The sequence below is a fragment of the Scyliorhinus torazame genome, chromosome 2 (genome assembly GCF_047496885.1).
Source record: "Scyliorhinus torazame isolate Kashiwa2021f chromosome 2, sScyTor2.1, whole genome shotgun sequence".
Taxonomy (NCBI): domain Eukaryota; kingdom Metazoa; phylum Chordata; class Chondrichthyes; order Carcharhiniformes; family Scyliorhinidae; genus Scyliorhinus; species Scyliorhinus torazame.
In genome coordinates, this window is record NC_092708.1 from 22605722 (window position 1) to 22631865 (window position 26144).

Below are 26144 nucleotides of genomic sequence, written 5' to 3' on the forward strand. Positions count from 1 at the left end.
AGGCTATACCCTGCTGAGCAGGAACTGACGCAGCTCATTGCTCATGAATGAGGATCCCCTGTCACTGTGGATATAGGCGGGGAAACCGAACAGAGCGAAGATAGTGTTTAGGGATTTGATGACGGTGGTATTTGTCATTTCGGGGCATGGGATGGCGAAGTGGAACCTGGAGTACTCCGACCACACTGAGAATATACGTGTTTCGGTCAGTGGAGGGGAGGGGCCCTTTGAAATCCATGCTGAGGCGTTCAAAGGGGCGTGAGGCCTTCACCAGGCACGCACAATCCGGTCGGTAGAAGTGCGGCTTGCACTCCGCACAGACCTGGCAGTCCCCGGTGATTGTCCGTACATCCTCGACGGAGTAGGGCAGGTTGCGGGGCTTTATGAAATGGTACAACCGTGTGACTCCCGGGTGACAAAGGCTGTCGTGCAGGGCCCGGAGTCGGTCTACTTGTGCGCTGGCACATGTACCTCGGGATAGGGCTTCTGGGAGCTCGTTGAGTTTGCCGGGGCGATACAAAATCTCGTAATTATAGGTGGAGAGCTCGATCCTCCACCGCAAGATTTTATCATTTTTGATCTTGCCCCGCTGTGTGTTATTGAACATGAAGGCTACCGACCGGTGGTCAGTGAGGAGAGTGAATCTCCTGCCAGCCAGGTAATGCCTCCAATGCCGCACAGCTTCAACGATAGCTTGGGCCTCTTTTTCGACGGATGAGTGCCGAATTTCTGAGGCATGAAAGGTGCGGGAAAAGAATGCCATGGGTCTGCCTGCCTGATTGAGGGTGGCGGCAAGGTCGACGTCTGATGCGTCGCTCTCTACTTGAAAGGGCAGTGTCTCGTCTACTGCGTGCGTCCCGGTCTTGGCGACATCGGCTCTGATACGGGCGAAGGCCTGCTGTGTCTTGGCCGTCAGGGGAAAATGGGTGGACAGAATGAGTGGGCGGGCCTTGTCCACATAGTTTGGGACCCACTGTGCGTAGTACGAGAAGAATCCAAGGCAGCGTTTGAGGGCCTTGGTGCAGTGAGGGAGGGGAAGCTCCATGAGGGGCGCATGCGGTCCGGATCGGGCCCCAGAACCCTGTTCTGGACCACATAGCCGAGTATGGCTAAGCGGGTCGTGCTAAACATGCACTTCTCCTTGTTGTAGGTGAGGTTGAGGAGAGTGGCGGTGTGGAGAAATTTGGCAAGTTTGGCATCGTGGTCCTGCTGGCCATGGCCGCAGATGGTGACGTTGTCTAGGTACAGGAAGGTGGCCCGCAAACCGCACCGGTTGACCATTCGTTCCATCTCCCTTTGGAAGACCGAGACCCCGTTAGTGACGAAGGGAACCCTGAGGAAGTAATAGAGGTGGCCGTCTGCCTCGAAGGCAGTGTATGGACGGTCTGATTTACGAAAGGGGAGCTGGTGGTAGGCGGATTTGAGGTCTACCGTTGAGAAGACCCAGTACTCTGCAATCTGATTGACCATATCAGCTATGCATGGGAGGGGTACGCATCGAGCTGCGTGTACCGGTTGATGGTCTGGCTGTAGTCCACCACCATTCTGTGTTTTTCCCCAGTTTTAATGACTACCACTTGGGCTCTCCAGGGGCTGTTGCTGGCCTTGTGATGCCTTCCCGAAGTAGCCGCTGGACCTCGGACCTGATGAAGGTCCTGTCCTGGGTGCTGTACCATCTGCTCCTGGTGGTGACGGGTTTGCAATCCGGGGTTAGATTGGCAAAGAGGGAAGGCGGATCGACCTTTAGGGTCGCGAGGCCGCACACAGTGAGGGGTGGTAGGGGCCCGCCGAATTTGAGGGTTAGGCTCTGGAGGTTACACTGGAAGTCCAGGCCGAGTAGTAGGGCAGCGCAGAGGTTAGGGAGGACGTAGAGGCGGAAGCCGCTGAATTCTACGCCCTGAACCGTGAGTGCGACCGTGCAGAATCCCCGGATCGCGACGGAATGGAATCCGGAGGCCAGGGAAATTCTTTGGTTGGCGTGGTGTACCGCGAGGGAGCAGCGCCTTACCGTATCCGGGTGTATGAAGCTTTCGGTGCTCCCGGAGTCCAGCAGGCAAGATGTCACGTGGATGTTGATTTTCATACTGTGGCCAGGTTGTGCGGACGAGACTGGTCGATCGTCACTGAGGCAAGTCATGGTCGGTCGTCGCTGATGTCGGATGATGGGGAACCTGGGGGGCCCAGGTCCTGGAATGCTGTCGGTGTCCATGTCCCGTGGTGGAGACAAGATGGCGGTGCCTGAAGATCCTGCGGGGGACAAAATGGCGGCCGCCATGGGCCGCACGTTGCGGGGGTTGGACAAAGTGGTGGCGTCCATGGGCCGCACGTGGACTGAGGGGGAGAAGATGGCGGCGCCCACTGATCATGCGTGGCCCCGGGAGGTGAAGGTGGCGGTGCCCACTTGCCGCGGTGGTCCGGGGAGATGAAGATGGCAGCGCCCATTGTGTGTAGGCTAGGGGGGTGGGGGTGATAGTGGCGACTGCGCGGGCCTGGCACACCGCGGCGAAGTGCCCCTTTTTGACGCAAGCCTTGCAAAGGGCAGCGCGGGCCGGGCAGCGTTGGCGAGGGTGCTTCTGCTGGCCGCAGAAATAACATCGGGGACCCCCGGGGTGCGCGGGCTGGCTTGTGGGGCAGGTGTACTGGCTGGGTAAGGCCCCCGCTGGGGCGGCAGTCTGTGGGGTCCACGAGGGATAGGAGGGGTGGGCCGCGCGGCTGGTGTGGTAGGCCTGAATGTTACGTGAGGCGACCGTCATGGAGAGCGCTAGCTTCTTTGTTTCAGCTGGGTCGATCGTGGCCCCTTCTACCAGTCTTTGGCGTATGAGGTCCGACCCAATCCCCGTTACGAACGCGTCCCGCATGAGGAGGTTCGAATGTTCGGTGGCCGTAATGGCCTGACAGTCACAGTCGCGGACGAGTGGGATTAGGGCCCGCCAGAAGTCTTCTATGGACTCACCAGGGAGTTGAGAGCGAGTGGCGAGTACGTGCCTGTTGAAGAGTGTGTTCGTCGTCTGTGCGTAGTTTTCTTAGAGAAGCGCCATGGCGTCGGCATAGTTCGGGGCGTCCTGGATCAGCGGAAACATGCTGGAGCTCAACCTTGAGTTCAGGATCTGTATCTTCTGAGCCTCCGGAACAGGGGTGGTCGCTGAGTTGATGTACCCCTCGAAGCAAGCTAGCCAGTGATTAAAGTCCTTTTTGGCGTCGCTTGATTGCGGATCCAGCTGCAGGCAACCTGGTTTGATTCGGAGGTCCATCTTATAGAAAATCTTAGAGCAATAAATTGAGGCACGATCAAGTGAACAAAGGCTTCAATTGGAATCAATTGGATACAAGTGTGGCTTTATTGCTCTAAGATGTGTGGCCTCCCACAGCAGCTGGCGAAATGACTGCTGAATGACACGCATATTTATACTCCGCCTACTGGGTGGAGACAGCAAGCAGGGACTACCGGCGAACTTGTAGTACAGGTCCTACCTTACATCATCTAATACAGGTGCAACAGTGGTTTACCACAGGTACTTAACCCTTTGCTATCCCTCAGACTGCAAGGTGTGCCTGCCAAGGGGCTGGGCCTGAAAGAGAGAATTGGGGGGGTGCTGAAGGAGTGGATGGGGGCAGGTGAGAGGGGGGAGCTGAAGGAGTGGATGGGGTGATGGGAGAGCTAAAGGGAGACTGGGGGTGGGGCCCTTGCCAACGATTTGGGGAGGACCTTGCCGGCGATCTGCCCGGGGAGTGCTGCAGCAGTAGTCTGAGATTGGGGCGCCCTTTAAAAAAGGTGCCCTGGTCTCTGAGGAGCGGGTTCTGTCAGAGTGGTTAGGTCCCGCCCTTCTCAGGTCCAGAGAGAACCCCAGTATGCCATTGGATGGCACTGAAAACCCGATTGCGGGTAAAGTCTTTTCTAAGTGCCGTTGAGTGGCACGTCGGGGTCTTTCTTAGCGGCAATGGGATTCACTCCTATTTTCCCGCTGGTGGGAGTATTTAGTTAAGAGTCAACCACATTGCTGTGTGGGCCTAGGGTCACATGTAGGCCAGACCGGTTAAGGGTGGCAGATTTCCTTACCTGCGATAGTATCATGGTCACCATTACCCCAGCTGCTCTGATGGAGATTTGAACCTATCTCCCCAGAGCATTAGCTTGGGCGTTGGACTACTGGTCCCATGACACCACACCGCCACCAGCACACCACTGTCCATGCCACCGTCTCCCCATGGCAGCACCTGTGGAGAGAAACAGCGATAACTGTTCAGGTTACTAACGTTCCATCAGAAGTGAAGAAGGAAATACAACTAAGAACTCAAGTGAAGGTGTGTGATAGGGTGGAGGGCAGGAGAGATTAACTCGAACTGAAGATTTGATGATGCAAAAGGCAAAGAGAGTGGTAACGGGTACAGTAAGGAGACAAAGGTTGTGTCCAGATGAGGAATAGGATGGATCGCAACCGACTGAATGGAACTTGAAAGGATAAACAAGCCACCGTTAAAGAAAAATGGAGGAGTTCCACAAAGCGGTCACCCAGACTAGGTTCGGCCTCCCCCGCCATGGCATTTTCACTAAACTAGTAATCCAGAGACTGTGGGACTCTGGGGACCCGTGTTCGAATCCCACTACGGCAGATGGTAGAATTTGAATTGAATAAAAGTCTGGAACTAAAAATCTAATGTTGACCATTGGCAATTGTTGTAAAAAAAAACAGCTGGTTCTCTAATGTCCTTTAGGGAAGGAAATCCGCTGTCCTTACCTTACATATTGAGGTTTGGCTGCCAGCCCAGGAATCCATTAGTCTGTTGAAACACCAATGAACCAAATTTGGTTGATGGAGCTAAGATAGAGATCGAGCATGATTTAAATGAAGAAACGTGAGAGGCTAAATGGCTTCTACCTGTTTCTATTTCCTATTAGTTAAGAATTTTAGTTGTAGTCCTTCAGGATGTAGAAAGATGAAGGTCTAATTGTTCCAGGATTCCTCTTAAAAAAGTGGCTTGTTTTAATCTCCCTGTCTTCAACTATTCTCCGCTGTGGTTTAGTTCTGCTTGCTGGCCCCTCCCTTCCTCAATACCCTATGGGCTAAATATTCTGCTGGGGGCGGGGTTTCCATCGCCCTCCAACATAAACATTGGTGACAAACCCACCTCCACTTGATTGGCTGGCCCCACATCCATTTAATGGCCATTGGGCCTTATACCGTCTTCGAGGAAGTTCCGCCTCCGGGATCTGTCGCCCGATCAGAGGGCCAGCAGCTCTCTGGCCTAAGCTGCGCCACCGGGAGCAGTGGCCACTATTGGAACTTCAGGCAGGCCCAACAAGGAAACCCCATTAACGCCCGGGCATAAAGGTGAGTCTAGGGTCTCGCCAGGACCAGGTTGGCAGGCCTGGGCGAGGGGATTAGGGTCTTGAGCCATAAGAGTGAGGGGTTGAGGGGAAGCCGGGGTCAGGGGAAGGGAGAATTCCCTTGGTGTGGGGCCGGCAGTCCGCACCGTGCGTCCCGAGGATGGATGTGTTGGCCGACTAACGGCTGGAGCGTGGGGGCTGGTCATGTGATGAGATCTCCAGGAATATATTTGATCGCAGTTGGCAGTGGAGGCGGGGCATGGCCCCTCCTGCATGGGTCAATCCAGGGCAGGTCTGGTGTCACAGCCATTGTGCCAAATGTAGGCCCCCACCCACCTTCCATCCCACCCTGTGGGGGTGGGGGGGGTGTAATATTCTGCCCTATTTAATGGGACACCCTCGACTGCACTTGGCCCATGTGTAAATGTGCATGCACTGGCAGTGGTTAGCACAGTTGCTTCACAGCTCCAGGGTCGCAGGTTCGATTCCCGGCTTGGGTCACTGTATGTGCGGAGTCTGCAACGTTCTCCCCGTGTTGTGCGTGGGTTTCCTCCGGGTGCTCCGGTTTCCTCCCACAAGTCCCGAAAGATGTGCAGGTTAGGTGTATTGGACGCGCTGAATCGCCCCTTCGTGTCCAAAAAGGTTAGCTGGGGGTCACGGGGACAGGGTGGTGGTGTGGGCTTAAGTAGGGTGCTCTTTCCAAGGGTTGGGGGAGATGAGATGGGCCGAATGGCCTCCTTCTGCACTGTGGATTCTATGATTCTATGGCGAGGGGTGAACTGCAGTTGGTGGGGGTGGGTGGGGGTCCGGGGGGAGGATGCATCATCACTGACCTGCAGTAAAGGGAAAGGAAAGGGACAGGGGTTCTGTGCGGCGATTGTGTTAGAAGAGGGAGGAGGGTGGGGAGGGGGGTTGTGGAGGGGGGCGGCGAGCGGGGGAACTGCAGTGTTCAAACTGCAGACTGTCTGGCTCCTGCCAACTAATCACTCACTCACACTGAGTTCCCAGGTGCTACTTAAAAGGGTTCCACTGTACTTAAGTCACCTTATCAATATACCAGAGTTAATGGCATGGGTGCACCAGAGGCTATCCTTACATGTCCCGTTCAGGAGGAATTGGCATATCCTGCTCGCCGACCCTTGACCCCATCCATTTTTCACGTCTTGAAAACTGTGTGTTTAGGACTACGAGCAGGTTTGTACCCGTTCCTCCTCCATCGCTGTTTATTCCTGGGCTCCAATTACAAAAAGGGGGCCATCATTGATATCGGCATCCGCTCATTTGTAGTGTCAGACTTTTATCTTCGGGCCTGGCTAAAACATGTTTCAGGCAGGGCCAATGCCTGGCTAAGCACCAGGGAACAGTGCACCGACATGGGAAGATGCCAGCTTGTTTGGGCTTTATTCTCTCCCTTCCCTTCCCCACACCCTCCTCGCACCATCCCTTTGACGATGGGGAATAAATGTTGATATTTAAGACTCGTGGCTCGGGTAGGCACTCGGAGAGCGAGAAGAATTCTGTACTTCCTGGGGCGCAACACAGTCTCAGGCCAACACACACTGTCTGGATCGAGGGTTCAAGTCAAGGTCACGTCAGTCAGGCTGATTTTTAGCCTGGGGGACAATGAGAGGGGATGAAATCTCACAAGGTACCTTCACACCAAAGGAGATCAAGCGACCGACGGTGGGGGAGGGGAGTCAAACAAAGGAACTGGAGGCATTGAAAGTCTCACAAAGCGGCGCACCTCCTGATGAGCCTGGGGACTTGTCTGTTTTTGCAAAGTAAGTGATAGGGACCCCAAACCCTGTTGTAGGAATCCACACTGGATCTTTGAGGTATGATAATGGAGCCTAGAAATCGTACTGGTACCGAGAATAGGGAGCACAGAATTGGGAGGAAAGGTTGAAGCTCTCTCCTCTCGAGAAGAGAGAACTCAGGGAATCATTTTTATTCTTTTTATTGGGATGTTGATGTTGTCGGCAAGGTCAGCGTTTAGTGCCCGTCCCTCATTGCAACAACGGAGAGCCTTGTTGTGGGCCCGGAGTCACGTGTAGGCCAGGACCGGGTAAGGATGAGTGAACCAGATGAGATTCTCCGAATTTACGAATCGGGAGCGGACGAAGGCCACTCGGCCCATCGAGCCTGCTCCGCCATTCAATAAGATCGTGGCTGATCTGATTGTGACCTCAACCCCACACTCCTGCCCAGGGGTTGGCTGGGGGCGGTCGCGGATGGGGTCCATGATGGGGTGGCCGTCGGCAGGATCCACGATGCATAGGGGGGTGGGCCGCGCGGTCTGGTGCAGAGGCCTGTACGTTGCGTGAGGCGACCATAAGCGAGAGGACTAGTTTTTTGATCGCCGCGAGGTCAAGCGTGGCCCCTTCTAAGGGGCGCTGGCGAATGTAGTCAGACCCTACGCCGTAACATACGCGTCTCTCATCAGCCGGTTTGAATGTTCAGTGTCCGAAACGGCCTGGCAGTCACAGTCTCTCACAAGGGCGAGCAAGACTCACCGGGAAGTTGGTGCCGCGTTGACAGGAGATGCCTGACGATTTTATTGGTCCGCTGAGCGTAGTTCTCCTTCAGTAGCGCCATGGCTTCTGCGTAGGTCGGCGCGTCCTGGACGAAGGGAAAAATGTTGGGGCTCAGTCGCGTGTACAGAATCTGGAGCTTCTGTGCTTCTGGGATTGGGTCTGGCGCAGACCCGATGTATGCTTCAAAACAGGCTAGCCAATGTTGGAAGTCCTTTTTGGCGTTGTCTGCTTGACGATGCAGCTGCATGCGATCTGGCTTGATGCGGAGGTCCATCTCTCAAAATCTCTGTGTAATAAATTGATGCACTATCAATTACTACGAGACGAGAGTAGAAGTAATCCAGGCTTTATTACACAGAGATGTGTGGCCTCCGACAGCAGCTGCCGAAATGGCTGCAGTTCGGAGAGCACACACATTTATACTCCGCCTACTGGGCGGAGCCAGCAGGTAGGGATCTACCCCCGTACCTGTAGTACAGGGGCCTTACCGTAAAACCCATATATACAGTATAATACATCAGTGGTGACTACCACACCCACCCCGGATAACCTGTCGCCCCCTTGTTACAACAATCGTTGCTAATTTCACGGCAACCATTACCGAGACTAGCTTTCAATTCTAGATCTGTTAATCAACTTCATTTAAATTCCACCAGCTGCGGTATATTTTGAACCTGTGTTCCTAAACCATTAAAACTGGACCCCTGGATTACGAGTACAGTGACATTACCACTGTTCTCCCACAGTCCAAAAATGTGCAGGTTAGGTGGATTGGCCATGCTAAATTGCCCTTGGTGTCCAAAATTGCCCTTAGTGTTGGGTGGGGTTACTGTGTTATGGGGATAGGGTGGAGGTGTTGACCTTGGGTAGGGTGTTCTTTCCATTCGATGGGCCGAATGGCCTCCTTCTGCACTGTAAATTCTATGATAATCTATGATTAATCTAGGACAAAGGTTCGGCACAACATCGTGGGCCGAAGGGCCTGTTCTGTGCTGTATTTTTCTATGTGCTATGTTCTATAAAGCCATCTCTCGCATTATGAACGGCGCTACCCCACCCCTTGATCATTTGTGCCTATCCCTCCTGAATGTTGAATACCCTTTAATGTTCACTTCCCAGCCTTGGTCGCCCTGCAGCCATGTCTGTGTAATGACAATTAAAACGTACCTGTTTACTTCCAATTCTGCAAACAAATCATCTACCTTTTGGCAAATTCACCCGGGAAAAGCAGTTTTCTCCCTTACACGAGGACTTCAAGACGCTATTTGCATCTAAATTACGTTTTTCACAAACTCAGTGCTTCCAAAGCATCGCACAGTCCATGAAAGTGTGGTTGTTGCCGTAGTGACTGAAACAGGACAGTCAGTTTACGCACAGCAAGCTTCCACAAACTGTGCTGGATCGTCAGTCCCGCTATCTCATTATGTGACACATGAAACTTACTGTTTTATTTATTAACCCCTTACAATCTGTGCTCTTCACCCCTCCCTCGCCACCCACACCCCACAGATATCCGGGAGACGGCCTTCGTGTACGCCATTACCTCGGCTGGCGTGACGCATGCTGTGACGCAGGCATGCAGCATGGGCGAGCTGCTGCAGTGCGGCTGCGACAGGTCCAGGAGCCGCTCGCCTCCCCTTCCCACCGTGGGAACCAGGGCCGAGGGCACGGCCTGGGAGTGGGGGGGCTGCGGCGACGACGTGGACTTTGGCTACGAGAAGTCCAAGCAGTTCATGGACGCCAGGCGGAAAAAGGGTAAGAGCGACATCCGGACACTGGTGGACCTGCACAACAATGAAGCCGGCAGGCTGGTGAGTTCTCGTTTTGTGTCTCTCTATCTTCGGGCTGCTCCTCTTTGACTGGTGTTTGACTTTGCGTTTGGTTTGACAGGAGACGCATTCACCCTCACCCTGGCCTGCCAATGCACAGCGTCACAGTGAGACATGGGATCATTGTCGAGTCCCTGATTGTAGCACGATGGCTTTAATAATAATAATCGTTGCTGCCACAAGTCGGCTTGCATTAACACTGCAATGAAGTTACTGTGAAAAGCCCCTAGTCGCCACATTCTGGCACCTGTTCGGGTACACTGAGTGAGAATTAAGAATGTCCAATTCACCAATCAGCACGTCTTTCGGGACTTTTTTTTTTACATAGAATTTACAGTGCAGAAGGAGGCCATTCGGCCCATCGAGTCTGCACCGGCTCTTGGAAAGAGCACCCTACCCAAGGTCAACACCTCCACCCTATCCCTATCCCCATAACCCAGTAACCCCACCCAACACTAAGGGCAATTTTGAACACTAAGGGCAATTTCTGATGGCCAATCCACCTAACCTGCACATCTTTGGACTGTGGGGGGAAACCCGAGCACCCGGAGGAAACTCACGCAGACACGGGGAGAACGTGCAGACTCCGCACAGACAGTGACCCAAGCCGGAATCGAACTTGGGACCCTGGAGCTGTGAAGCAATTGTGCTATCCACTGTGCTACCGTGCCACCCCTACGATGAGAGCTGTACAAATCCCTGGTTAGTAACCACTTGGAATACAGTGGACACCACAACTCAGAAAGGATATATTGACCTTCGCATCTCTTCTCCAAAACCTTAACTCTTTCTCCATTGTCAATGTATTCAAAAAGTTATAAAAGTCACACCCACCATTGGGATCAAAGGAGGGCCGATGGAGCCAAGGCACGGATCAATCAGCAACTAATTGAACGATGGGTTCAAGGGGCTGGCCGGCCTCTTCGCATACCTGCGGAAGTTGGAAGCCAATCTATTCTCTGAGAGTCTGTCTGGCATTCCTGCTTCGGTGTCTCCTGGAGGAGCATTACCGGCAGATCACTCGCCCACTCTTTCACTTGCTGATGGGGTACAGGCTATACGCAAATCATACTCCAATCATAGCTTCCTTAACTATCTGCTGGTTGAGGCCAGCTAACCGAACAGTGGCTAGGGAAACGGAGGGACAATATTTCCTGCGAAGCAAGACAGAGAAATGGTCATTTTTGTCTTTACAAAGATGCTGCGTTGCTCTCTGTGATGCTTAGGGAGGTTTTAGCAAATTACATTTCCTGTGATGTGAGAGGTGGGCTCAATCACAGGTATGATGGGCTGAATGCCCTCCTCGCGCACCGTGTGATTATGATACGCAAGGGGCTCCTTTATGTATCAATGATCAGGTGTGCTCAGTCATTGTTTGTGGGCATCGCCCTCATCAAGTGGATGGAAATCTGGTGGAACAGTTTCAAGGTATTTGCGGCGCATGAACAGGCCATGGCGTTTAGCTTCCTCTTGAGCTTCCCCTCCCACTCTACTCCATCTCCACCCCCCCCCCATCAATACATCCTTCTACTCCTTTCTCCCTCGTGCACTGATCTATCGCTTCCCCCTTACATACGTCAGTGACATTTGCCACAACTACCCCCTGCCTTAGTGAGTTCCACATTCTCACCACTCGCCGAGTAAGGAGGTTTCTCCTGAATCCTCCAGTCGGATTTATCAGAGGCCGTCTCACATCGCTGCTCCCCAGTTCTGGCCTCACCTGCAAGGGGCTGGTTTAGCACAGTGGGCTAAATAGCTGGCTTTGAAAGCAGACCAAGGCAGGCCAGCAGCACGGTTCAATTCCTGTACCAGCCTCCCCAAACAGGTGCCGGAATGTGGCGACTCGGGGCTTTTCACAGTAACTTCATTTGAAGCCTACTTGTGACAATCAGCGATTTTCATTTTTCATTTTTTTCCCCCAAGTGGAAACATCTTTCTTACGTCTGCCGCACCAAATCTTTTCAGTTGCACGTTTATTAACGGCGTTCAAGAGGCATCTCGACAAACACATGGATAGGATGGGTATAGAGGGATACGGCACTTGGAACTGATGAGAGTTTTGGCCAAGGGTGGTATCATGACCGGTACAGGCTTGGAGGGCCGAAGGGCCTGTTCTAGTGCTGTATTGTTCTTTGTTCTTTGCGATCAGTGGGTGGCAGTCTGGTAGAGGAACATAGAACATACAGTGCAGAAGGAGGCCATTCGGCCCATCGAGTCTGCACCGACCCACTTAAGCCCTCACTTGCACCCTATCCCTGTAACCCAATAACTCCTCCTAACCTTTTTTGGACTCTCAGGGCAATTTATCACGGCCAATCCACCTAACCTGCATGTCTTTGGACTGTGGGAGGAAACCGGAGCACCCGGAGGAAACCCACGCAGACATGGGGAGAAGGTGCAGACTCCGTGCAGACAGTGACCCAGCAGGGAATCGAACCTGGGACCCTGGCGCTGTGAAGCCACAGTGCTATCCACTTGTCCTACCGTGCTGCCCACAATCTGTGACAGCGGGTGGGAGATACACTCTTCCCGGGCAGCACAGGGAAGGGTGACCCTACTCTTTGCGCTGCGTGGCGCTATAATAAATGCAGGCTACGCTACGGCCTATGAGAACAACCAATAAAAAAGGTGCAGACGGAGGCCGGGCAGCTTTTTCCACTGATCTTGGTCTGGTGGACCCTGCACAGTTTTTGTGGAATCCGCTCATTATTTAATCGCCTGAAGGGTCAGAGAGACTTTGCTGCAGTTAAACCTTCCAAGAAGAATAAAGCTACATGGATATGTACTTCCACCCTGGGCCCTGAAGGTAATCCCAAGATATTAATCTAACATTAACAACTGACATTATTCAATGCCGGCCAGCTACATTCCTCAGATGACATTACCATGGCCCCATCATGTCCCATTCAATGTTGGGTAATTTCTGTCAACTCTCATACCCATCAATCCTGTCCTTAAGTAGCTATCCGTACTTTCTTCAGTTTCACATTTGTGTGGAAGCAACGTATATTCTCTAAACCTCAGTCTCCTTCTAGGTGTGTTAAACTTCACAGTTCTATTCTCCAGTTCACTGACTGGAGTTTAGGTTCAATAATGTTGCCTGTAGCAAAAGTGTCTGTGCCCCCTCTGTAACCTTTCAGTAACAGAAGGAAAGGTGTCTCAGCGGCAGCTCTCTCACCTCTCCGCTGGAAGGTTCAGGGTCCTGCGCCAGAGACTTGAGGACTCAGCTCAGGGTGCCACTCCTGTGCAGTACTGAGGGAGCGCTGTCCTGTCCACGGCACTGTCTCTTAAATGAGATGATAAACCACGCCCCTGTCCGCCTCCTCCTTTGCGGGCAGCACGGTAGCACAAGTGGACAGCACTGTGGCTTCACAGCGCCAGGGTTCCAGGTTCGATTCCCGGCTTGGGTCACTGTCTGTGCAGAGTCTGCACGTTCTCCCCGTGTCTGCGTGGGTTTCCTCCGGGTGCTCCGGTTTCCTCCCACATTCCAAAGACGTGCAGGTTAGGTGGATTGGCCGTGAGAAATTGCCCTTAGTGACCAAAAAGGTGAGGAGGGGTTTTAATGGGTTACGGGGATAGGGTGGAAGTGAGGGCTTAAGTGGGTCGGTGCAGATTCGATGGGCCGAATGGCCTCCTTCTGCACTGGATGTTCTATGTAAATGGTTTACTATTTGAAAGAGGAACGGGGGCAGTTTCCCCAGTACCCTGGCCACCATTGCTAAAGGGCAGGTTACCCTGTCGTCATCTCATTATAATTTCTGGGACCTTGCTGTGTACAAATTAGCTGTGGAATTTCCTGGGTTTTGAAAGTGACTCCGCTTCAAAGAATACTTCATTGACTGTAAAGCAGTTTGGAATCTCTTGATTGCTGAAGTCTTGAAAGGGTCGACATAAATGCAAGTCTTTCTTTTCCTATCTATCTCTGTTTAACAATTCTGTCTGTCTGTCTCCCTATGATCTGTCTATTGATCTGTCAGTTTCTAACTAGATTCATGTATCAACCACAAACATTTAGTGATAAGTCAAATGGGTCAATATGAAAAACCTTTCCGCTAGCCAGACATGGGTGGATGGATTGATTTACGTACGGACAGACAGACAGATGCACAGGCGGATAGACAGGTAGATGGACAGACAGGCACAAAGACAGACAGACACACACACACACACACAACAGGCAGGCACACAGATGGGTAAGGCAGCAGGCAGTAAGACAGACAGACAGATAAACAACAGACAGGCAGGCAGGCACACAACAGGCAGGCAGGAACACAACAGACAGGCAGGCAGGCAGGAACACAACAGACAGGTAGGCAGGCAGAAGTACCGACAGGCAGCATGGTAGGACAGTGGTTAACACAATGGCTTCACAGCGTCAGGGACTCAGGTTCGATTCCGGCTTGGTTCACTGTCTGTGCGGAGTCTGCACATTCTCCCCGTGTCTGCGTGAGTTTCCTCCGGGTGCTCCGGTTTCCTCCCACAAGTCCCGAAAGACATGGGCATCCCAACGGCGAAATCGCAGCCGGCGCCAGGGCGGACAATCCAGTTTGACGTCGGAATCGGGCCCGGCGCCGGTTCGGCAATTCTCCGGGTACCGAAAAGCGCCGTCACCGGGGAGTACGCCATTGCCAGAGGTCCGCTCCGACATCCTCCGCCCCCGACCGGCCAAGTTCCCGACGGCGTGGAACTAACCTGGTATTGCCGGGCGGGGTACTCGCGTGGCGGCTGCGGACTCAGTCCGCGGCCGCCCTGGCCGGGGGTGGTTCGATCAGAGGTCAGAGGGGGCCTTACAGGCGGCCGGAGAATGATTGTGCGGGGTTTGAGGGTCGGGCGCGCGGCCGATTGGGGGTCTCTTTTTCGGTTCCAGGTCCGCGGTCTGTGTCCGCCATGGAGCTCGGCACGGCCGCTGGAGGCCATCGCCGTGCGCATGCGTGGCCTCCGACCCGGAAGTGCGGGGGCCCGTATCTGCAGCAAAAGCTACGAGATTTACTCTGGGTCCATGCTAGCCCCCTGCAGGGCTGGGAATTCATGTCCAGGATTTTCCCAGGATTTTCAGCAGTAAATCTCCCCGGTTTTGACACTGGCGTGGGGACATACTCTAAATAATGGAGAATCCAGCCCGTGCGATGAGGTAACTTGGACATTCTGAATTCTCCCTCTGTGTATCCGAACAGGCGTAGTAATGTGGCGACTCGGGGATTTTCACAGTAACTTCATTGCAGTGTTAATGTAAGCCTACTTGTGACAATAATAAAGATTATTATTAAAGAAAAGACTCTAGGATCGAAAGTTAAGCTCATGGATCTTTGATTGACACGCAAGGAGGACCCTCTAAGTGCCCCTAACGTTCACCGGTATGGTTACACCCCCAACTGTTCCCGGTTCAAATCCCACAGTTGCCCCAACATCTCACTCAGATCTGTACATCTGGTTGCCTCACCTCTGAGGAACACTGGCAAATTGATCATCGCTGTTTCTGTTCCGCTTCCCGACCAATTGCCGTCAATGAATCATCCTGCCTTTAATTCTCAGCACCTTTTAATCTCTCTTTGATGCCGAGCTTTAATCAAGCAAAGAATTCCAGTGGATTTGTGAGGCGTGACATTTATGCAGGCTCCTTCTGGAGGTCTCTACGATAAGCACTGATAGAATACAGGTCCTGGGCTGGAATGCTGTTAGGCATTTCCCCGAGCTCCATTTCATGAAAACTAGGATAGAAACCCAAGGTTGATGCCATGCTTTAGGTAATGAATATTGGGATTAGATTCAGAGGCAAATTATTGCCTGGGTGTACGGGGCCTGTCCCCAGGGCAAAACCCAAACATGGGGCAGGTGGAACTTGCCATAACACAGAGAGAATACACAGATAATTACTGGGCCCATTGAAACGTACAATATTGTCATACAATTTGCAGATTCAGCGGACTCAAGTTAAAGTCCGTTGAATGGTGCGTTTAACGGAGTGCTCCTCGGCGCGATTCAACAGTACTTTGCTGTTTTTCTTTGCCTTCTCGAAGCCACTCTTCAAGCAATTTCCTTCACTGCTCAGCTCGCCAATGCAGGAAGACTACTCACGGATTGGGTCGTCATTTCCAAAGGTAACCCCAATCTTTCGACTCCCCTGTGCATCCCCACCGTGTCTTCAGTCCCCCCCCCCCACCTCAACCCAACTCTTATGGGCAAGGGCCACCCCAGGCCCAACCCCTGGCATTGGCAACCTGGCACCTGGGCACCATGACATTGCCAGCCTGGCACCCTGGAACTGTCTCAGCCAGCCTAGCAGTGCCACCCAGGCACCACCAGGTGATGCTGCCCGGGTGCCTGGGTGGAACTGCTAAGGTGCCAGGCTGACGGTGCCAAGGTGCCCAGGTGCCGGGGAAGTGTCAGGGTGCCACCGTACCCTGTCCTTGACCACCTGGGGCTCCATGCACCCCCCTCCCCAACCTGACCCTCGAGGTGTCATCACGACTGGTTCATGATTTTGTGAATCAGTGCAAAGTTGCTGGTGGTTCCTGGACCCCGGGTGAATTAGGCGAGCGCATATTTAAATGTATGCGCCCCTGGAACCACCCAGCGACAGCAAGATCCAGATCATAATTGGACGGCATGGTAGCACAGTGGTTAGCACTGCTGCCTCACAGCTCCCAGGTCCCGGGTTCGATTCCCGGCTTGGGTCACTGTCTGTGCGGAGTCTGGACGTTCTCCTCGTGTCTGCGTGGGTTTCCTCCGGGTGCTCCAGGTTCCTCCCACAGTCCAAAGATATGCAGGTCAGGTGGATTGATCGTGCTAAATTGCCCCCTATTGTCCAAAAACGTTAGGTGGGGTTACTGGGTTACGGGGATAGGGTGGAGGCGTAGGGTGCTCTTTCCAAGGGCCAGTGCATACCGGATGGGCCGGTCTCCTTCTGCACTGTAAATTCTATGATTCTATTAGTCTATGATTCTATGTGCCGCTCCGGGAGATTCTGTTGAATCTCGCGAGATGTTTCGATCGTCTTGAATCTGGATCCCGGCCTCATCCCGACATCAAGCCGGGCGCGACGAGGGCGTTGAATCATCACAACAGTGACCACATTTAGAGGGTACCTCATTGGCTCCTAGGTGCTGTAGCGCACCTCGAGGCTATGAAAGGTGCTACATAAATGCAAGTTCATTGGAAAAACAATTTTCATCATTACTGACAAGTGGAAAAACATTACGAGCTGAACGAACACTGGTGTTTCACTGGATCAGGGCGGTGGGGACCTGGGTAGGGTTGGTGAGGGGCTGGACATGTCTCCATAAATTATTGATTTGACTCTGATTGAACTTCAAGTCCCACTGTGCTCTTAAGAATATTAACCGGAGCCTCACCCAATTTCTCTCATTTCCTACAGGAATCTAACGTGCATTTAGTCTGCTTCTAGATGCCTGTAGGCACTGAATTCTCTTCATGACAGACACTTCACTGCACACTCATTCACTGTAGATTCCACAGATAATTTGATTTAGAAATTGCCAGCCATCCTAATTTATGAAGACAGATTTGAAGGATTCATTTAAAAGGATTACCAGTTCTTGATTCTCTGTAGCGTTTGTACTGAATTTTCTTAAAGCGCACCACCTGATTTAATATTTCTTCTAAAATAATCTTTATTGTCACAAGTAGGCTGACATTAACACTGCAATGAAGTTACTGTGAAAAGCCCCTAGTCGCCACATTCCGGCGCCTGTTCGGGTACACAGAGGGGGAATTCAGAATGTCCAATTCACCTAACAGCACGTCTTTCGGGGCTTGTGGGAGGAAACCGGAGCACCCGGAGGAAACCCACGCAGACACGGGGAGAACGTGCAGACTCCGCACAGACAGTGACCCAAGCCGGGAATCGAAACCGTGTCCCTGGCGCTGTGAAGCAACAGTGCGAACCACTGCGCTACCGTGCCGCCCAATTTTTGGGGCACCTTAAATCGGAGCCCCCCCCCCCACCTATGCCCCGTCCCCTTCTTCAAGAAACAAGAAACCAGTTGGGGGGTCCTGAGGTTTTGAAAGTTGCTAACTAAAATGTCTTCTTTTTTAAAAAAATATATATTTATTAAAGTTTTTTAACACAATTTTTCTCCCTTACAAACAATAACCTCCCCCCCCCCTCGCATCAAAAAAAACCGAGAAATCGCGCAGAGCAAGATATATACATGGCAAAATGATATATTTACACAGCTTTGTATACTGGTCCTCACCCGTACATGCCAGTTTCCCCAACCCTTCATGTTATCTCTTGCTCATCCACCCTCCCAGGCAGTCCCCCCTCCCCCCCCTCCCAGGACGTCCCCTCCACCCCCCCCCCCCCCCCCCCCCCCAAGGTTGCTGCTGCTGCTGACCGACCTTCCTCTAACGCTCCGCGAGATAGTCTAGGAACGGTTGCCACCGCCTGTAGAACCCCTGCGCAGACCCTCTCAAGGCGAACTTAATCCTCTCCAACTTTATGAACCCAGCCATATCATTTATCCAGGCCTCCAGACTGGGGGGCTTCGCCTCCTTCCACATTAGCAAGATCCTTCGCCGGGCTACTAGGGACGCAAAGGCCAGAATGCCGGCCTCTTTTGTCTCCTGCACTCCCGGTTCGTCCACTACTCCAAATATTGCTAGTCCCCAGCTTGGCTTGACCCGGACTTTCACCACCTGAGATATTGCTCCCGCCACTCCTCTCCAGAACCCTTCCAGTGCCGGGCATGACCAAAACATATGGACATGGTTCGCCGGGCTCCCTGAGCACCTTCCACATCTGTCCTCTATCCCAAAGAACCTACTCAACCTCGTCCCCGTCAAGTGCGTTCTGTGGACCACCTTAAATTGTATCAGGCTGAGCCTGGCACATGAGGAGGAGGAATTAACCCTACCTAGGGCATCAGCCCACAGACCTTCCTCGATCTCCTCCCCCAGCTCCTCCTCCCATTTACCCTTCAACTCTTCTACCAGCGCTTCCCCCTCTTCTTTCAACTCCTGGTGTATTTCCGACACCTTGCCCTCCCCGACCCATACACCTGAGATCACCCTATCTTGAACTTCTTGTGCCGGGAGCAACGGGAATTCCCTCACCTGTCACCTCACAAAAGCCCTCACCTGCATATATCTAAAGGCATTTCCCGGGGGTAACTCGAACTTCTTCTCCAGTGCCCCAAGGCTCGCAAACATCCCGTCGATGAACAGGTCCCTCATTCTTCCAATCCCCGCCCGATGCCAGCTCTGGAACCCCCCGTCCATCTTCCCTGGGACAAACTGGTGGTTACCCCTGATCGGGGACCACACCGATGCTCCCATTGCACCCCGGTGCCGTCTCCACTGGCCCCAGATCCTTAGCGTTGCCGCCACCACCGGGCTCGTGGTATACTTTGTCGGCAAGAGCGGTAGCGGTGCCGTCACCAACGCCCCCAGGCTCGTTCCTTTACAGGACGCCATCTCCATCCTCTTCCATGCCGTCCCCTCTCCCTCCATCACCCACTTGTGGATCATCGCCACATTTGCTGCCCAGTAGTAGCTCCCCAGGTTTGGCAGCGCCAACCCTCCTCGGTCCCTACTGCATTCCAGGAACCCTCTCCTTACTCTCGGGGTCTTATTCGCCCACACAAACCCCATAATACTCCTGCCTACTCTCTTAAAAAAGGCCTTAGTGATCACGATGGGAAGGCACTGAACTACAAACAGAAACCTCGGAAGGACCACCATTTTGACCGACTGCACTCGACCCGCCAGCGAGAGCGGTAACATGTCCCATCTTTTGAAATCCTCCTCCATTTGCTCCACCAACCTCATCAGATTCAGTTTATGTAGGGTCCCCCAACTCCTGGCTATCTGGATCCCCAGATACCGAAAGCTCCCCTCCGCCCTCCTCAGCGGTAGGTCCCCTATCCCTCTTTCTTGGTCCGCCGCCTGTAATACAAAGAGCTCACTCTTCCCTACATTGAGCTTATAGCCCGAAAACTCCTCAAACTCCCTTAGAGTCTGCATGACCTCCACCATCCCCTCCATTGGATCCGCCACGTACAGCAACAGGTCATCCGCATATAGCGACACCCGATGCTCTTCTCCCCCTCGGACCACCCCCCTCCATTTTCTGGACTCCCTCAATGACATGGCCAATGGTTTGATCGCCAATGCGAACAACAGGGGGGACAGGGGGCACCCCTGCCTCGTCCCTCGGTACAGTCGAAAGTACTCCGACCTCCGCCAGTTCGTCACTACACTCGCCATCGGGGCTCTGTAAAGGAGCTTAACCCAATTGATAAACCCTACCCCAAACCCAAACCTACGCAGCACCTCCCAGAGGTACTCCCACTCCACTCGGTCAAAGGCCTTCTCCGCGTCCATAGCTGCCACTATCTCCACCTCTCCCTCCTCCGATGGCATCATTATCACGTTTAAGAGCCGCCGCACATTGGTGTTTATTTGCCTGCCCTTTACAAATCCCGTCTGGTCCTCGTGGATTACCCCCGGGACACAGTCCTCGATCCTCGTGGCCAGCACTTTTGCCAGCAACTTAGCATCCACATTGAGGAGCGAGATCGGCCTGTACGATCCACATTGCAGTGGGTCCTTTTCCCGCTTTAGGATCAAAGAAATTGTCGCTTCCGACATTGTCGGGGGCAGGGTCCCCTCCTCTCTTGCCTCATTAAAGGTACTCACCAGTAGCGGGGCCAACAGGTCTGCGTACTTCCTGTAGAATTCCACCGGGAATCCGTCCGGTCCCGGGGCCTTCCCCGCCTGCATGCTCCCCAAACCCTTGCTCAGCTCCTCCAACCCAATTGGTGCCCCCAAACCAGCTACCTCTTGCTCCTCCACCCTCGGGAATCTCAGCTGATCTAGGAATCGTCTCATCCCCTCTTCCCCCGCTGGGGGCTGGGATCTGTACAGCTCTTCATAAAAGGCCTTGAATACCTCGTTTATTTTCGTCGCACTCCGAACCGTGGCTCCCCTTCCATCTTTGACACCCCCTATTTCCCTCGCTGCCATCCTCTTACGGAGCTGGTGTGCCAGCATCCGACTAGCCTTTTCCCCATACTCGTAGGTCGCCCCCTGCAATTTCCTCCACTGTGCCTCCGCCTTCCCTGTGGTCAACAGGTCAAACTCCGTCTGGAGCCGTCGTCTTTCCCCAAGTAACCTTTCCTCCGGGGCCTCTGCGTATCTCCTGTCCACTCTCAAAATCTCCCCCACTAACCTCTCCCTTTCCATACCCTCTGTCTTCTCCCTATGAGCCCTAATGGAAATTAGCTCTGATCACCGCCTTCAACGCCTCCCATACCACCCCCACCCGCACCTCCCCATTGCCGTTGGCCTCCAAGTACCTTTCGATACACCCCCTCACCTTCCCACACACCACCTCGTCCGCCAGCAGTCCCACATCCAGCCGCCACAACGGACGTTGGTCCCTCTCCTCTCCCAGCTCCAGTTCCACCCAATGCGGGGCATGGTCCGAAACGGCTATAGCCGAATACTCCGTCCCCTCCACCCTCGGGATGAGCGCCCTACCCAGAACAAAGAAATCTATCCGGGAGTAGGCTTTGTGTACATGGGAGAAGAAAGAAAATTCCCTGGCCTGCGGCCTTGCAAACCGCCATGGGTCCACTCCCCCCATCTGATCCATAATAAAATGTCTTCTTCACACAGGCTACATGGTTGCCTATGGTGCAAGCAGCACATCACCTTGGCCAGGTGTAGCACACAAAGACTCCGAGAGACGAATAGAGTGAAGTCGATGAGGCTTTATTAAGCATGACTGTTCCCCCGCAGTTCAGTAGTAGACTGCCTGCGGGGGAGGACTCCTGGTTCTTATACTCCGCCTTCAGGGCGGAGCTGGAGGTCAACGGCCAACCAGGACCCGGGATCTGTCAGCCAATGACATCACGGCTTCACAGTCCCACATGACCCCTAATGCATACTACCACATTCACCCCTTGTTAAAAATGAACCCGGCGGGGTGATGCTTCGCATGGTGGTAAGGGTTTACAAGGCTGGTCCTGGGAGGAAAACTTTCGCATGTTATTACAGTATGTACAAGGTTTTTTTTTTTGTTTCGAACTATTTACAGTAATCGTCAGGAGAAAAAGACAAAATGTTCTTGTTAAAAGTCCACATATTGTAGTGTTAGATCGACGCCACGAGTCGGTCGGGCGGTCTGGTCGTCCGTGTCGATCGCCTCGGCCCCGGTGGTGGTGGTGGTGCTTGTTCCGGTGTTGTCGTCTCCGGGAGCCTTACGGTTTCAGCTTGGGCTTCACTCCTGGTCGGGCCTGGGAGGAGGACCGATCCTCCTGGGAAGGGGGCGGTGGCGGGGTGCGGCGGTGGCAGGAAGAGGGTGATTGGTGTCGGGGGGGGGGTGTGTGTGTTGCCGGCGGGCGCCAGATCTCGCAGGGAGACCGTGTCCTGTCGGCCGTCGGGGTACTCCACGTAAGCGTACTGCGGGTTGGCGTGAAGGAGGTGAACCCTTTCGACCAACTGGTCCGACTTGTGCGCCCGCACATGTTTTCGGAGCAAGATGGGTCCTGGGGCCGCCAGCCAGGTCGGCAGCGACGTTCCAGTGGAGGACCTCCTAGGGAAGACAAGGAGGCGCTCATGAGGCGTTTGGTTAGTGCTAGTACACAGTAGTGACCGGATGGATTGGAGGGCGTCCGGGAGGACCTCCTGCCACCGTGAAACCGGGAGGTCCCTGGACCATAGGGCCAGTAGGACGGTCTTCCAGACCGTGCCGTTCTCCCTCTCTACTTGCCCGTTCCCCCGGGGGTTGTAGCTGGTCGTCCTGCTCGAGGCTATACCGTTGCTGAACAGGAACTGGCGCAGCTCGTCACTCATGAAGGAGGACCCCCTGTCGCTGTGGACGTATGCGGGCCAACCGAACAGTGTGAATATGGTGTTCAGGGCTTTAATGACTGTGGCCGCGGTCATGTCAGGGCAGGGGATGGCGAATGGGAAGCGGGAGTACTCGTCCACCACATTAAGGAAGTATGTGTTGCGGTCGGTGGAGGGGAGGGGTCCTTTGAAATCCAGACTAAGGCGTTCAAAGGGGCGGGAAGCCTTAATCAGGTGCGCACCATCCGGCCTGAAAAAATGCAGTTTGCACTCTGCGCAGATGTGGCAGTTCCTTGAGACTGTACGGACCTCCTCCAAAGAGTATGGGAGGTTGCGGGACTTAATAAAGTGGTAGAACCGAGTGACCCCCGGGTGGCAGAGGTCCTCGTGGAGGGTTTGGAGGCGGTTAATTTGTGCGTTGGCACATGTGCCGTGGGATAGGGCATCGGACGGCTCGTTCAGCTTTCCGGGACGATACAAGATCTCGTAGTTGAAGGTGGAGAGCTCGATCCTCCACCTTAAGATCTTGTCGTTTTTGATTTTGCCCCGCTGTGCATTATCGAACATGAAGGCTACCGACCGTTGGTCCGTGAGGAGAGTGAATCTCCTGCCGGCCAGGTAATGCCTCCAATGTCGCACAGCTTCCACTATGGCTTGGGCTTCCTTTTCCACTGAGGAGTGGCGGATTTCTGAAGCGTGGAGGGTTCGGGAGAAAAAGGCCACGGGTCTGCCCGCTTGGTTAAGGGTGGCCGCTAGAGCTACGTCGGAGGCGTCGCTCTTGACCTGGAAGGGGAGGGACTCGTCGATGGCGCGCATCGTGGCCTTTGCGATATCCGCTTTGATGCGGCTGAAGGCCTGGCAAGCCTCTGTCGACAGAGGGAAGGTCGTGGTCTGTATTAGGGGGCGGGCCTTGTCTGCATACTGGGGGACCCACTGGGCGTAGTGTGAAAAGAACCCCAGGCAGCGTTTTAGGGCTTTTGAGCAGTGCGGGAGGGGAAATTCCATGAGGGAGCGCATACGTTCGGGGTCGGGGCCTATTATCCCATTGCGCACTACGTAGCCCAGGATGGCTAGCCGGTTGGTGCTAAAAACGCACTTGTCCTCGTTGTACGTGAGGTTCAAGGCTTTAGCGGTCTGGAGGAATGTTTGGAGGTTGGCGTCGTGGTCCTGCTGATCGTGGCCGCAGATGGTTACATTATCGAGATACGGGAACGTGGCCCGCAACCCGTGTTGATCAACCATTCGGTCCATCTCTCGTTGGAAGACCGAGACCCCGTTTGTGACGCCAAATGGGACCCTTAGGAAATGGTATAATCGCCCGTCTGCCTCGAAGGCTGTGTACTTGCGGTCACTTGGGCGGATGGGGAGCTGATGGTAGGCGGACTTGAGGTCCACGGTGGAGAAGACCTTATATTGGGCAATCCGATTGACCATGTCGGATATGCGGGGGAGAGGGTACGCGTCTAGTTGTGTGTACCTGTTGATGGTCTGGCTATAGTCTATGACCATCCTTTGCTTCTCCCCTGTCTTTACTACTACCACCTGTGCTCTCCAGGGACTATTGCTGGCCTGGATTATGCCTTCCTTCAGTAGCCGCTGGACTTCGGACCAAATGAAGGTCCGGTCCTGGGCGCTGTACCGTCTGCTCCTAGTGGCGACGGGTTTGCAATCCGGGGTGAGGTTTGCAAACAAGGATGGGGGCTGAACCTTGAGGGTTGCGAGGCCGCAGATAGAGAGTGGGGGTATTGGGCCGCCGAATTTGAAAGTTAGGCTCTGCAGATTGCACTGGAAGTCTAATCCCAGTAATGTGGGCGTGCAGAGTTGGGGAAGGACGTAGAGCCTGTAGTTTTTGAACTCCCTCCCTTGCACCGTTAGGGTAACTATGCAGAAGCCTTTGATCTGTACGGAGTGGGATCCTGCAGCTAGGGAAATCTTTTGTGCGCTGGGACGGATGGTCAAAGAACAGCGTCTTACCGTGTCGGGGTGGATAAAGCTCTCCGTGCTCCCGGAGTCGACCAGGCATGGTGTCTCGTGCCCGTTTATCAGCACCGTTGTCGTCGTCGTCTGGAGCGTCCGGGGCCGTGCTTGGTCCAGCGTCATTGAAGCCAGCCGTGGTTGTAATGGTTGAGCGTCTTCTTCGAACCCCGTGGAGCCGTCGACGCTGGGGTCCGTTGTTGCCGTCCAAGATGGCGTCGGGGGTGAACAGGATGGCTGCCCCCATGCATCGCACATGGCTGGGGGCTCACAAGATGGCGGCGGGATGGACAAAATGGCCACTCCCATGCGTCGTACAGGTCTGGGGTGGTCCAAGATGGCGGCGCCCCATCTCCCCTCGTGGTGGCCGGGACCCAAAATGGCGGCGCCTGCGAGTCGCACATGGGGCGCTGGGGGGGTTGGGAGCGTTAGGAACACGCAGGACTCCCTCTTCTCTGGGGACAGCGGTGGTCGGGACCCAAGGTGGTTGCGCCTGCGGGTCGTACATGGGGCGCTGGGGGGGTTGGGGGGCGTAAAAGGCGTGCAGGGCTCCCTGTTCTCCTGGGACCGCGGCGACCTCCCGGGACCGGCACACAGCCGCGAAATGGCCCTTTTTCCCGCAGCTCTTACAGATCGCTGCGCGGGCCGGGCAGCGCTGCCGGGGGTGTTTCGCCTGGCCGCAGAAATAGCAGCGGGCTCCCCCGGTGCGACTCGGCATTTGAACCGCGCAAGCCTGTGGGGTGTCCGGTGGGGGGGGGGGGGGGGGTGGGTTTGTCGCGACGGGTGCATACGGAGCCCAATGGGCTGCCGCGCGGTCGGGGTCGTAGGCGCGGGTGTTTCGCGCGGCCACGTCTAGGGAGGCTGCTAGGGCCCGTGCCTCTGAGAGTCCTAGCGACTCTTTTTCTAAAAGTCTTTGCCGGATTTGGGAGGAGTTCATACCTGCCACAAACGCATCGCGAATTAACATGTCCGTGTGTTCATTTGCGTTCACCGGCGGGCAGCTGCAGGCCCGTCCCAAAATTAGTAGCGCGGCGTAGAATTCATCTATCGATTCTCCGGGACTTTGCCGTCTCGTTGCGAGTTGATAGCGAGCGTAGATCTGGTTTACTGGGCGAACAGAGAAACTTTTTAGTGCTGCGAACGCCGTCTGGAAATCCTCTGCGTCTTCGATGAGAGAGAAAATCTCCGTGCTTAACCTCGAGTGCAGGACCTGTAGTTTTTGGTCTTCAGTGAGCCGGCCGGGGGCCGTTCTGAGGTAGGCCTCGAAACAAGTCTGCCAGTGCTTGAAAGCTGCTGCTGCGTTCACTGCGTGGGGGCTGATCCTCAGGCATTCCGGGATGATCCTGAGCTCCATAGTCCTTTAGTCACGCTTAATAAATTGTAGCGCACAAAGACTCCGAGAGACGAATAGAGTGAAGTCGATGAGGCTTTATTAAGCGTGACTGTTCCCCCGCAGTTCAGTAGTAGACTGCCTACGGGGGAGGACTCCTGGTTCTTATACTCCGCCTTCAGGGCGGAGCTAGAGGTCAACGGCCAACCAGGACCCGGGATCTGTCAGCCAATGACATCACGGCTTCACAGTCCCACATGACCCCTAATGCATACTACCACACCAGGATTCTCCGGCCGTGGGGATTCTCTCTGTTCCTCCGGCAGCGCACCCCC

At 54.2% G+C, this 26144-nt stretch overlaps 1 protein-coding gene across 1 annotated transcript in view; it reads left to right on the forward strand.

Annotated features, from left to right (window-relative positions):
• Nucleotides 1-26144, forward strand: part of LOC140386786 (protein Wnt-6-like) — a 101739-nt gene that overhangs the window by 51556 nt on the left and 24039 nt on the right. The window contains exon 2 of the mRNA XM_072469485.1: nt 9370-9671. Within this exon, the coding sequence (XP_072325586.1) occupies nt 9370-9671 (302 nt within the window). The remainder of the gene's footprint in view (nt 1-9369; nt 9672-26144) is intronic.